At 35.9% G+C, this 13,790-nt stretch overlaps 1 protein-coding gene across 50 annotated transcripts in view; it reads left to right on the top strand.

Annotated features, from left to right (window-relative positions):
* Positions 1 to 13,790, top strand: part of LOC129281864 (ankyrin-2-like) — a 117,718-nt gene that overhangs the window by 45,605 nt on the left and 58,323 nt on the right. For 41 of the 50 annotated variants that reach the window (XM_064112834.1, XM_064112856.1, XM_064112840.1 and 38 more), the window contains 12 exons: positions 1,284 to 1,411; positions 1,963 to 2,157; positions 2,699 to 2,916; positions 3,470 to 3,694; positions 5,406 to 5,507; positions 8,044 to 8,201; positions 8,674 to 8,885; positions 9,799 to 10,003; positions 10,507 to 10,603; positions 11,627 to 11,855; positions 12,686 to 12,937; positions 13,668 to 13,721. In XM_064112834.1, coding sequence (XP_063968904.1) covers positions 1,284 to 1,411; positions 1,963 to 2,157; positions 2,699 to 2,916; positions 3,470 to 3,694; positions 5,406 to 5,507; positions 8,044 to 8,201; positions 8,674 to 8,885; positions 9,799 to 10,003; positions 10,507 to 10,603; positions 11,627 to 11,855; positions 12,686 to 12,937; positions 13,668 to 13,721 — 2,075 coding nt within the window. The remainder of the gene's footprint in view (positions 1 to 1,283; positions 1,412 to 1,962; positions 2,158 to 2,698; positions 2,917 to 3,469; positions 3,695 to 5,405; positions 5,508 to 8,043; positions 8,202 to 8,673; positions 8,886 to 9,798; positions 10,004 to 10,506; positions 10,604 to 11,626; positions 11,856 to 12,685; positions 12,938 to 13,667; positions 13,722 to 13,790) is intronic. The other 9 variants (XM_064112866.1, XM_064112867.1, XM_064112865.1 and 6 more) reach the window with 1 other exon arrangement.

Below are 13,790 nucleotides of genomic sequence, written 5' to 3'. Positions count from 1 at the left end.
CATTGACTTAACAAACTAACTCAACTCTTCTTGTAAAAGAGGGAATTGCATTTTGTATTCATTCAAGAAATTCATAATTAAATATAGTCACACAAAATATAAACATGCTGAAGTGGTATTAAGTCCACACAAATAGGATCATGCATTTGCATTGAAACATTTAATGAGCATTTTCACTGTAAAAGACACATCATTTGAATAAAAAAAAAATCAAGATCTGGAATTTTAGCATCAAATTACCATTATTACAAAATATCCTTTGAAATAGTTATAGGATAAAACAGGCATTGGAAATCTTATAAAAAAATGGAATAACTGGTACACAAGATTTTGTTCTGGTGATGTGTTTTTTTATAACCTGAAACCTGTGTAGAAAGACTGCTTGGCAGCCAGAGAAGGGGTCTTTATGTGTAGGTTTCCTGATAGGCATACTCCAAATAAAACCATGTTCAACTGAAACTATTAATGTGGTCTTAATGAGCAGGTGATCAATATAGACATGTCACTTATTTATATCTAGATAAATAAAAGATAAAAATTTATATCTAGATAAATATAGTAAAATTCACAGAGAAAAATGCTGAAAATTTGATCAAAATCAGATAACAAAGAACATAGTTATTGAATTTTAAAGTTTATCAATATATTGTGAAAACAGTTATATGCACATCATCATGAATATTCATTAGGTGGGCTGATGATGTCATATCCCCATATCCCCATTTTCCTTTTTCTTGTGTTTATTACATGAAATCATAATTGTTTCATTTTTTCATACATGTGTAAATGATGTGTATCCATTTTGGTGAAATAAGTTACAGCAATAAATAACGAATGCTCTTAATCAGTTGCCAATCCAATTGTTTTAGTTCTTTGTAGAAAATTTTTGAATTAACCTAATTTCATATAATAAAATACAAAAGAACAAGTGGGGATATGACGTCATATAATAATGCAAATCTTTAAAATTAAAAAGCTTGTTATTTGTTATCCGATTTTGATCAAATTTTCAGCACTGTGCTCTGTGAATTTTACTCTATTTAGTTAGATTGAACATATTTTCAGCCCGGAGTATCCCTTTAATATAGTGAAGTACATATCCAAGTGTATGTATGAAAATCTCTCCAATCTCATAAACAGATTAGTAACTAGTTTTCCATGATTAATCAGTGTGTTCAATGTATACGTGTGTGTATTACAGGAACCCTATTCAATCTCTAAATAGACTGGTAACCAGATTTTCATGATTAATCAATGTATGCAATGTATATATGGTATTACAGGGGATGACGTATCCATGACAGGTGACCAGTCTCTACTAACCCCACAGGAGATCAGAACCATGGGCGATGATTCCGTCGTCAATGACCACCGCCGATCTTGGGAGGAGGATTGGATGCGGGGAGAACCAGTAAGAGATGGGGGGAAACTATTAGCAAGTTGATATAAAGAAATATCCCATGATGACAAATCTCTGTCTAATACCATTCACTGTACATGAGTAAATGTAGTCTTTTAGTTCAGACTCTGTATTATGCACTATATGAAACCCAAGGGTATGTGGCTACAGACTAACTGGAATCCAGGTATTGTTAATCATCATTCATGATATGTCAGGTGTATCTCAGGCAATAATAAACATGCTTGACGTAACAATCCAAACAATAGACCTGTTAAGATAACATGTTCAAATTGTATGCATACATTCTAAACAAAGGTTCTCATAACCTGAAACCAGAGATTTGCAAGACATAGCAACAAATAAAGAATGCAAATGGATTCCAAGTATTTTATCGCGCTATTGTAGTTTATTAATTGCGAACAGGTGATAGGAATGCTCTGTCATGCTGTACACACTTGAATCAGTTAATAGACAGGCCTACTTTAATGTATTAGGAAAACATTCTATTGACCACCTATTCAATCAACTCTAATACCCCACCCACCCACCCACCCTAACAGATCATGAACTACTACACCGGTCATGAATCCCTGTCTGGTCACTATGGGAACGACAAGGGTCGCCCCGCCTACAGCCCGACCGGTTACAGCACCATGGATTCCAGGAATAGCACCCTCAACAGGGACTACAATGCACCCCTTGGACGCCCAGATGAGAGCCTCATCGAGGGAGAGATGATCACAGCTACTACCCAGGTATGACTCACAAATTGTTCTCTTTCCTGTTTGGTTCCTCTAATTTATGGATTGGAAGTTGAGCTAATTCAAGAAATCCAACACCCCAGGTGTGGAATATTTTTTTTGCAAACTATTTAACTGGCCATTTTATTGTGTGTTTAATTTGAAAATATTGACTTTAAATGATTACCTACATTTTAGAGTTAAACTCAAGTAGTCATAGCAAGCAATAACTTCATGAGAAGTCAAGCATATCGAAGCTCAATATCTCGTAAATTTATGCAAACCTAATCAATAGTGAGCACATCGAAGAACAACATAGATGGCAGTGTATGGGAATGTGTATTGTTATTGCTTGGAAAAAGACCCGTCAATAAGCAAAGAAATGTCATGCTTTATCTTGCTCATTTCTCGGCTAGTACTTATTTTCTATCAGAATCATTTGGCAGAGGCCTGTATTTAAAATACATGAAAGTAAATTTAAAAAAATATATAAATAAAAATAAATTTATTAGAATTTGATTGAATGAGGGATGTCTTTCATCACATCTTTCCATAGAGCACTGTGGAGTCGGCTCCGCCCCTTCTAAGCTCCACCCCTAACCGCCTCTCAACCGGTCCCGTCATCACCCTCAATGGAAAGACATACAACATTGGAGATCCTTACGTCGATGATAATGGCCGCCTCATCCCTGGCAAGGCATTTGGACCCAACGGCCGGCCGGTGTCCGTCACGCTAGACAATGCACCGATCAACCAGATGCCATTCTTTGCAGGGTGAGAGTTTATGCTTAGAGATTAAAAAAACCACAAAAACAAAACAAAGATCTCCACCACCACTATCAACATATCGATTACTACGTTATTCAGCAATTTTCTGTTTGTAATGCAACTTTGTAGAAACAAGTTCTACCTCCCCTCAAGATAAAGATGCTTTGTCCACTTAGCTAAACTTTATCTCCATTTGTATATGTGGAGTATTGTAAATTTTGTGTAAGGAATTTTTTTATGGTCTTGAGTTTGTGGTAAATATCATGCTATAGAGATGAATTAAAGTTGAAAATGAAATTTGAATAGAAATAAATGAAGAACAGGGTCATTCAATAGATGAAAACCATCTTGATATCTTTGCAGATGATGGTTTGTGAATTAGTATACATGATAATTAGACAAACTCACAACTAGAGTTATTTGTTATCATTTTTAATTGTCATTCTGTCTTCTCCAGTTGGTGTGTCTGTTTCTCGTCGCTATATCTTTGTTCATATATTTGACCTCTATCTTCTCTCATTTTTTTGGCATTTTTGTCTCTTTTTCTTTTTACCAACAGTTTCTTGATCAGCTTCATAGTGGATGCCCGTGGTGGTACCATGCGTAGCTGTCGTCTACCCGGCCTCCGTGTCGTGGTACCCCCACAGCGCGCCTCCGGTCCCACACGGGTCACCTGCCGCCTCATCAAGCGCACCAAGCTCACCACCCAGCCACCCCTTATGGAGAACGAATCCCTCGCAAGCCGAGTTCTCGAGGTTGGGCCAGCCAACACCCAGTTCTTAGGGTAGGACTATTGTGTTGCCGACTTAACCAAATACATAACATAAGTGTTGTGCGGCATCGTTTTATTTTTTGTCGTCCATTTTGCGGTGTGTCATTCACAAACTAACACTGTTGAAAGTAATCACCATCATGATTATTTTGTATTTAAATTTTTTTTATGCTGCAAATTTTAACATCAAAACATTGAATGAATAACAAAAAAATTATTCCCAAACCCCCAAAAATACAGAAGAAAAGTCCTTCAAACACATTTTGATGTAACTTAATTTCTAAGGTCCCGATTATATTGTTTGGTTTTGTTTTCCATCGTTGGTGATGCATTATTCAAATCTTTGGGTACCTTGGAACCCTGTTCTGTTCATATTTATTGTTAGTCAAAATACTTCTTGTAGCAATTCATTTGTACACTGTATCCATCTACATGTTGCTTTTGTAATTCATACAATACAATTAATTGTTGCTAACACTTCCACTTTTTGAGAGCTATATTTGAATGGTCAATTATTGAAATCTTTACATCAGTGTGTGACAAGTACTCCTACAGCACATGCAAATCAAGGTGCCCCTACCGTCTACTAAAAATATGAAAACAAAAGAAGGAAACATTGATTTATAAAGAGTGAACCTCTTATAATAAAAAATGGTCCATTTCATGATGTTTGATAACATATATTTGATTCAGTTATCAGTTTAAAATTGCAGGTTTTATTCTTTAAAAAAAAAAATGTTTTAGCGAATCCTCCAGTTTCATTTATAGACAATGACTGTTTTTTTTTTTTATTTGATACCAGTTTCTCATGATTTTGAAAAAAATATATATTTTTTAAATATAATTTCTGGTAATTGTGTTTAATAAATATAGCCCTGTTGCCCATACATGTATTGATCATCACCATTGTTGCTTTAAACATGTTATTCACTTGCTTGTCCTCATCATGTCAATGATATGTTAAAAAATGCTCATTTATTTAATTCTTTTGATAATTTTCACACTTGATAATACAGAGCTTCTGCTTCATTTCAGTATGTTCTTAATTTCATGTTGCGTTTATCATGTCACTCAATGTTTTGTTTATGTTTGTCATATTGACACATTAGAATTTCTTTCAAATTGTAAATGAAAAAAACAAACATTAATTTTGTTTTTACTCACCTAAAGTAGTCATTGAAATAGCAATGAATTCAATTGAATGAATGCTTGAAGATAAGAAATTAATCATTTAATACTTCATTTACTTCTTTAAGAAATTTAGAAACCAATGCTGATTCTTACATTGCAATTTAGCCTTGCATCTTTTCAACAAAGTAGACAATTTATTGCATTTAACATTGACAAATTTTGAAGCTTTTTAACAAAACTAAGCATTTTATTCTGATTATGTTCGTTACCGTTTGGTGTGTATTAACATTGTTTTGTTACATTAATGCAGTTTGTCATCACTTTGTGTTTCTAACGTCACAATTGTCTTTGTCTCTTTTCCCTCCAAATCTTTCCTCATGGATTTTGTTTCTTATTCCTTTGATTTAATCATTTCGCTCCTCTCCTTGGCGACATCCACCCATCCTCCTCTTCCATTTCCTCATTCCATCTCCATGACGATGACCTCCTTATCTTCCAATCATCTTCATCATCCATCCCTGTTTGGTTTATATCATGGTTTCATTCAACAATTATTTGACCTCTCCCTTGGATCGTTGACCTTTGACCTCAGGGGTCTTGGAAATAAGAGCGTGACCTACCCTCCCCTTAACGACGGCGAAGCCCTCTGTAGCCGAATCATTGAAATGGGGCCGCCGAGTGAAAAGTTTTTGCGGTATGTGTGAATGAGAGTAAACTGTTTTGTCTTGTGATGCACATTTTCACTGCATGTTATCAGCAAGTAATGGTCAGCATGATCCTGATCATTGACAAAAGAAAAAGAGACACAAATCGTGAATATTCATGAGGCTGTTTTTATTTTCATTTTTCTTCAAACGATTGTGCATGGTTTTGCCGTGCAGCATGGTTTTTTACATGTATATGATCACATGTCTAAGTGCACAAGAATAGTCCACAAGTTTCCCCCAGAAAGGGAACCCTTCACTACTATTCTAAGATTCACATAGTATAGGTCCCACAACACATCCCTGTGGGTCACCATGTTATTGGTTATATTTGATAATATCCAACAGTGCTTATTGGGTTTGAATTCCGTCTCAATTCTTTCTGATATTGTAGAATAATTAATGATTATTAAATGGTTCTTGGTATTTCATTAAAATGGTCTAGTTTAAATTGGCTATGTCAGGTATTCTTTTCATCTTCAAAAAGATAAACAGATACATGGTTTTTGTATTAAAGTTGTCATTTTTTATGGAGAGAGTTAAAAGTTGCTTGCATATAGTTTGGATAATTTTCCAAAGAAATTGCATGTGGATCGAACCCCCCTCCCAGACAGAGTTTTCATACATCTTATCAGATAGGACATAGGTACAGCTTTTTATATAATAAATATTTTTCTGGAAAGGTGAAACTTTCCCTTTTGTTGTAATTAATTAGAGATTTAATCATTATGATTCATTAATATCAATATTATGATAAGCAATGCATAACTCCAAGTACCTGTATGTTAGAATGCATCTTAACTATTAAACATTTTAAAGATAAGATAAATGAAATGCTGTTATTATTGACAAAGCCATGTTGTTCATTGATTAACTTTTTGAAGTAATCTAAATAGTTGTAATATATGCGCCTGCCAACCTCTCATTGATATGAAGAACATCGAATCACTCATTTCCATCTTCCTTTGTCAACTTTATTTATCAAGAACTTCCCATAGATCTAACATATTTGAATGATGACTTTTCAGAGTTCATGTTGCTTTGTGTTACTTCAACACTTGTCGTAATCATAGTCACCTGTCTTTTACCTAAGCTTAAAAAGTAAATTTCAAAAGAAAACAAACACAAGATATTGTTTATCTCATATTTACTTTTGCGTGTTTTCCCTCTGTCTATATTACTCTTTCTTATATGTACCCTAATTAATACCCCTTCATATTTACATGTATATAATTATATTATACTCTATAACTAATACTTGGAAATCCAAATTATGTTATGAATGTTTGCCAGTTAATGTTTCCAGTATCTATTGCTCCAAATTTTTCAGGTTATCGGAATGGTAACAACAAATTGCCAGGAAAATAACCCAAAGTGGGGATTTGATTGACTTGATTTCCAGTCCTATCCCTAGTTTAGTCAAAATAATTGTATTTAATCACAAAGATTTCTTCCAGAAGCATGGTGTGCAAGTGATACAGCATTGAATAATTCTTTCTTTTGAGTTCTAAAACCATACTCTCATACTTCAGTTTGTTTGTTTTTATATCATACTCATTAAGGCATGGTCTTGAAGTGCTCTTTGATTTTATCCTTCATCATCGAACGATTGCAAAGATTGTAAAAATCTTTCCCAAGGAGTTGTCAAGATATAAACTGTCATATTTACAGAACATGATAGTAGTGTGTAATGGTTTGATACAAAGCGTTAGAAGTAATTAATGGTAAAGAGTTAATACCGAAGGTTAAATTTCTAGAGTAACCTCACATTTTTTTTTTTAGACTGGAAAAATCAGTGGAAGTGTGACCCATGTGTTAGTATAGGATCAATGTTATCATGTAAATACCATTTCAAATCCTGACACATTTTATATCTCTAAAAACAAAAATGCATTAGCTGCACTTCCTGATATCACTTAACTTCACAAACAGAAGAAACATTTGCACTGCTTTCCACTAGTCGGAGATAAATCACATTTATAAGTAGATGACTGAGATAGAAAAAACTGTTAGAAGAGTTCTATGGATCAGTGCATACAATGGTTTCAAATTAAGAGCTCTTAATGGGTTTAAACCTAGATGTAATTCTTAGTTTGTGAAGATTACTACTTATACTTTTATTTGGTTGGAGTCTACTAATGTCATCAATAATTTAAATAGATTATTCACCAATCAACGGCAGAATTTTTGCATTATTAAAGCAGTGATGAAAGTGGGTTAAGATAAGATAATCTATTATTATCATGACAAATTGTGTTAAATATGTCTTCAACTTGGGAGTTTGCATCACATCCCCATGATAATTTTGCCATTATTCTACATGAAAACAGTAAGAAAAAAAAAGGAAAGGATAATCTATTAATGGGTTGCATGTTTATAGAAAAGGAATAAGCATAAGGTAACTAAGAAAAAAGGAAAAAAATGTACACACCGATACAATAACATTACAAACATAGGCTATATCCAATATAATCATCCCTGTGTAATTATATTAACATTATATGCTGCTTTTCTCCATGATAACAGGCCAGTTTTGATCGAGGTGCCGCACTTTGCCTCACTTCGCGGCAATGAGCGTGAGATCGTGATCCTTCGCAGTGAGACTGGGGAGACGTGGAAGGAGCATTCCTTGGATGCTTCGGACGAGGAAATCCAAAAATCAATGGAGGGATATGATGTGGAGGGTAATGACCTTTAACCTTTTACCTCTTCATGAGTTTTTTTGTGTTTTCACATTTAAGTGATTTTCAGTCTACATGTATAGTATATATGTTATCACTGATAGTTTTAATAAAAAAGAATATCAATTTTATCTATTTCAATGTGGGATATACTTATTTATCCAAATACTAAATGTCATTAATATATTTTGAACAATATGTTGAGACATTAGATTTTTGTTTTATGGCATAGTAATGATAATGATTTATGATATTTGAAACATTTGGAGAAAAAAAAACAAGATGCATGTAAAATAGTGTTATTTGGCCATCCTTTCCATTAATGCTTTATCCTAAATTCAACCCGTTATTTCTTTCGTCTTCTACTAATTAAAAAACTTTTGAAAATGAGGTAGAAATCAGTTTCATAGTTATCTGAGTACATATCTGAGAGTGATTATGCCTATATAAAGGTTATATTAACTTCTCTCCCTAGACAATGATCAGTCCAAGGGCCAGACGGACCGCCGCATGTGCCGTATCTTGACCAAGGATTTCCCACAATACTTTGCAATCATCTCAAGGGTACGCCAGGAGACCAATACGATTGGTCCATCAGGAGGCATGTTGAACTCAACGGTCGTTCCACAGGTCCAGGCAGTGTTCCCAGAAGGAACCCTCACCAAAAAGATTAAAGTGGGACTGCAGGTGAGAGAATAAAAAATTGAGATTTCTAACATATCGTGTTTAAAATGAGCAAGATAGGCTTATTAAACTGTAATTTAACGTCACAAGCTAGTGCCGTCACTGGGTGATTTCAACTTCAGTGTTGAGCTTTTGGTGTTGGTATTAGGTCATTTTTCACACAAGTATAACACCAAACATACAATGAAGATGGTCCTGAAAAGTCACTCACTAGTTGTTGAGGTGTCAATAATGTGATCTGGATCAGTTTTACAAACTCAGAATAGGTTTTGGAGCTAGGGGAAGCAATCCAAATTCCCACACTAACACCAATGCCAACACCAGACTTGAAATCACCCAGTGGATAGATTTCCAGAGTGGCCAATAATTTTCTTTTGGTGGAGTATTCTTTGTACAGCCATTTGTAACCCATTGGAGAATGAGTTCACATGTATATTACATATATTCAGTCTGTGAGTGTGCTTGGGTGTGTGTGGGGGGAGGGGGTTGTATAAAAAATGATGATGATGACCCCTTGGGGTGTATGAAAAATGGTGATGATGATGATGATGGTGGAGATGATGATGATGATGATGATGATGATGATGGTGATGATGATGATGATGGTGATGATGATGATGATGGTGATGATGATGATCAGCATGTGTATGTTTTAGCATAACTAACAAATCTTAGATAGGTGAAATTATGTCAGAACTTTGTCAATGGAGTTTCATGTTTATAGTTACAGTATTTGTTGTATGATTGCTAAGTATATTTTTAATTTTGTGTCATACTTATCTCATGTGTTATTTGAACAACGATAGTATTTTAAATCTTTTGATTTACACAGATGAAGGCAAAGAAAAATACTTTTACACTATACAAGCTTTTGATCTATCCATTTGTCTAATGTTTCATACTTTCCCCCCTCCAGGCTCAACCAGTTGGAAACGATGTCGTCAAGAAGGTCTTAGGAAACCGTGTCATGGTCAGCCCCATCGTCACCATCGAGCCACGACGCCGGAAATTCCACAAGCCCATCACGGTAACCATCCCCGTACCCACGGCATACAACCAAGGGGTTATCAATGGGTATGGAGGGGATTTCCCTACTCTTAGGCTTCTCTGTAGTATTACAGGTATGTCCGAACACATGTGTTTTTGTAGCTTAATTATTTGCATACTGAAGCATTGTATTGTTTAGATGAATGATCAGAGTTTGGCTAGTTGTGATTAAGATAAGTGCCAAATAAATAATGCATGTTTGAAGAAATAGATATGTTTTTTTAAATAATTTATTTAGTAGTTAGAAAATTACCTCCATGTATTGGCAAGGCGTTTATCTACATTTGCCACTCTTCACCCAGGTGTAGTAAATGGGTACCCGGTAGGAAGGAATTCCTTGAATGCTCGATGCGCCCGATCAGGGTAGTCGTGCTAAGCTAGGGTAATAGTATGCAGCGCTTAGAACCATTTGTATTAAGCACATATTAATGTTGCATATTATTATTATTATTGAGCATGATCTATATTTCAAAAGTTATGGATCAACTTTTCACATTCCTATGTGTTTCAAAGCAAAGATAGTGTTCAGATGAATGTATATACACTCATCAATTATGATTAACCGTGTCTCCTTTAGGTGGCACTGCACCAGCGCAATGGGAAGACATCACCGGTACAACTCCTCTGACCTTCGTTAACGACTGCGTCTCCTTCACAACCACAGTCTCAGCAAGGTAAGAGTGATCCAGTTCTTTATAAAATGACCTGGAGCCCGTTGCAGAAAGAGTTGTGTTTAAACGCAAGCCAAAAAATCAATCGCAAGTCCCAAATGCGCGCTGTTGATTGGTTGAAAATCAAGTTGCGCAAGATTTTTAGAGTTGCGATTGATTGCAACTCTTTCTGCAACGGGCCCCTGGGCCCCGTCTTACAAAGAGTTACGACTGATCCGATCAATCTCAAATTTATGGAAATCCGTTAATGCCATAATTTTTTCTCTAGGAAATCTGCTCATTGTCCTTTGAAGACGAAGAGAAGCATACTATATTGTCAAGAAAACAATGAATATGTGAATTATGGTCATTCATATAAAATATTTTGAACAAACATGTATTTAAGATGTTGACGTGGCCGGCTTTCCATAGTTGCGATTGATCGGATCAATCGCAACTCTTTGTAAGATGGCCTCAGGCCTTACACCTCAGGGTCTGGGGATCAAATCCCACCGCAGAACTCGTGTCATTTGGCAAGGCATTTATCTAAATTTGCCACTCTTCAACCGGGTGTTATAAATGGGTACTGGTAGGAAGGAATTCCTTGAATGCTTGACCAACTCTGATCTTTGAAGCCGTGCTAGCCGTGCTAAAGCCAGGGTATATGTATTTGGCTCTTAGTTGGAATATATTATGATCATATTGATTCACAACTGATCATATTCATCTTCTTTTAATTTTGTTTGTGCTTTGATCCAGTTATGTGAATAGATATTACATGTAAAATCATAATAATTAAACTACACCTTTTTAGAGAAAGCAGCCTCAAGCCATTTATTGAAATACACTATTGTCATGTTCTTGTTTGATTCTATTCCTGTAATTTTTCTCATTTTTGTAATGGGAAAAGAGTATAAACTTAAACTTGTATTGGTGTTGTTTGGTCTTTGTATTTATTTGTACACTGATACACAAGACCCTGTTTTTAGACAAAACCTTATACCACATCATCAAGGCTCTCGATAATATATTCCATTCCCTCTGCAGATTTTGGCTAATGGACTGTAAAGAGATCGACCAGGCGAGTAACTTTGCAAGAGAACTCTACCAAGAGCTCAAGGCAGTTCCCTTCATGGCCAAGTTTGTCGTCTACGCCAAGACGCACGACCCCATTGAAGGGAGGGTGCGCGTCTTCTGCGTGACGGACGACAAGAGCGAAAAATCCCTTGAGCAACAAGAGAACTTCAAGGAAGTAGCAAGGAGTAAATTTGTCGAGGTGAGGAGTCTGAGAGAATGTTCGTAGTATGCGATGGTATGGGCATGTTATTAAAAGGGCTTTGGAGTTAGAGGTGGTGAGTTCGAGAAGGGTATACCAATGAAGATGTGGAAAAAGCAAGCCGAGGAGGAGAATAGCAGGGATGGGTTGAGGATGGAGGATGCACGGAATCCTGCAAAGTGGAGGGAGGGAGTAAGGGCGATTGCCGCTAATTTGAGGTGAATCCGCCAACCCTTGTTTTATGGGAACAAAAATGGGTTTAAAACTTTGTACGACAGAGCGACTGACTGACTGATTTTTAGCGTTGTACTTGTGTATACATGTAGTACTTAGGAGAGAAGTGTCATACTGTTGAATGATGATGAATGGTAGCCCACTCTGTATATTTTGAATTGGGTTGTATGATTGACAATGATATGAAAGAATTAGTTTTGTAATGAATTTCCTTAAGGCTTGGTCCCACTGGCCGACGGACACAAAACGTATTCATAATGGATACAGCGGACAAGCAAATTTTGTGGTGGCTCCATCCGTTATCATCCGCTCCAGACAATGAACAAAATGGGCGAACAACGAAATCACAGTGGATGCTCGATGGATATAGAGCGTATGAAACACGTATGCAAAGAGTACACAACGGATACGTAACGTTTCACAACGGATGAAAAGTTTCTTTTCCGTTTTACATCCTCTCTGCATCTGTAAGTGCAGTGGGACCAAGCCTTAATGATGAAGATAAGAAACCCCATGAAAATCTCTGGATGTCATTTGCCTTTATGGTGATCATTCCCTCATCAATGGCTCCACAAATTGCATCTCTCGTCCTCTAGGTACTAGAAAGTAGACCAGTCTACATCGAGATGGCAGGAAACCTCGTTCCTGTACAGAAGTCTGGTGACCAACTTAACCTCGCCTTCACCGCCTTCCATGAGAACAGGCTACCGTTCTTCGTCAGGGTACGCGACCAGTCGTCCGAACGATGTGGTCGACTGTCTTTCATGCGTGAGCCCAAGGTGCCAAGAGGCCTTCCGCCCCAGAAGGCCGCTTGCAACCTCAACGTCACGATGCCATCGTATGTCAAGGTAAGGAGATGCCCCAAATCATAGCTAAAGTTTGACTTCTTTCTCTTCTTGTAAGACAAGTGATGTCACTTCATGAGATAGCTTAGTGAAACGTTTCAGGATTGATCCTTAACCTTTTCTTTGTATTCTGCAGTTTTTGTTCATTCTTTAATTCCTTTATAAAACTTGATTTGCAAGATTTAAATGCAAGAAAATATTAAAAAGAAACAAGGAAAATCAGTTGAACAAATTCCAGTAGCAACTTTCATGTTAGATTTGTTTTTCCTTTGTTCCCTTTAATGGTCTCTTCTAATTGCCCAAAGACATAAAATATAATTGATTATAATATCTATACCATGTTTGAAATGTTTTTCTTTTCAGACAGTTCTTCTTAATAGTTTTCAAAAGATTGGTAATGGTTCAAATATGTTTAAAATTTTGTGAACCCCACATTTTTTCCACCACATATTTCATAACATTCATTTTTCATTGCTGTTTATCTCGACATCTCTAAGATGGTATTGACTTAAAGTTGTTTTTCCATATTGTATTGAATAAAAACATGGTATTTATTTATTTGCCACTCTCCATCCACATACATCACATTCATACCTGGTAGGAACTGAGTTCCTAAACTCTTTTAGGACCTTTCAGCAACTTTGTTTTAACCAGTTTAAATACATTTTCAACTTAGTTTCAACTGTTTCATACTATTTGTTTTTTCCTCTGATGCCAATGTTACCTCTAAAAGGTGAAAAAAGCTAGCGAAAGCGAATCCGAGAGTGAATCATCAAGCGAAGATGAGGTATTGTGGATGTTAGATATTTGCAATGATTTGGTTGTGGTATCATTTAGTTTGATGGTTGATTATTAC

The sequence above is a fragment of the Lytechinus pictus genome, chromosome 18 (assembly GCF_037042905.1).
Source record: "Lytechinus pictus isolate F3 Inbred chromosome 18, Lp3.0, whole genome shotgun sequence".
NCBI classification, from domain to species: Eukaryota; Metazoa; Echinodermata; class Echinoidea; order Temnopleuroida; family Toxopneustidae; genus Lytechinus; species Lytechinus pictus.
Note: the sequence above shows the minus strand (reverse complement) of the source record. Positions and strands in the feature narration are given on the sequence as shown.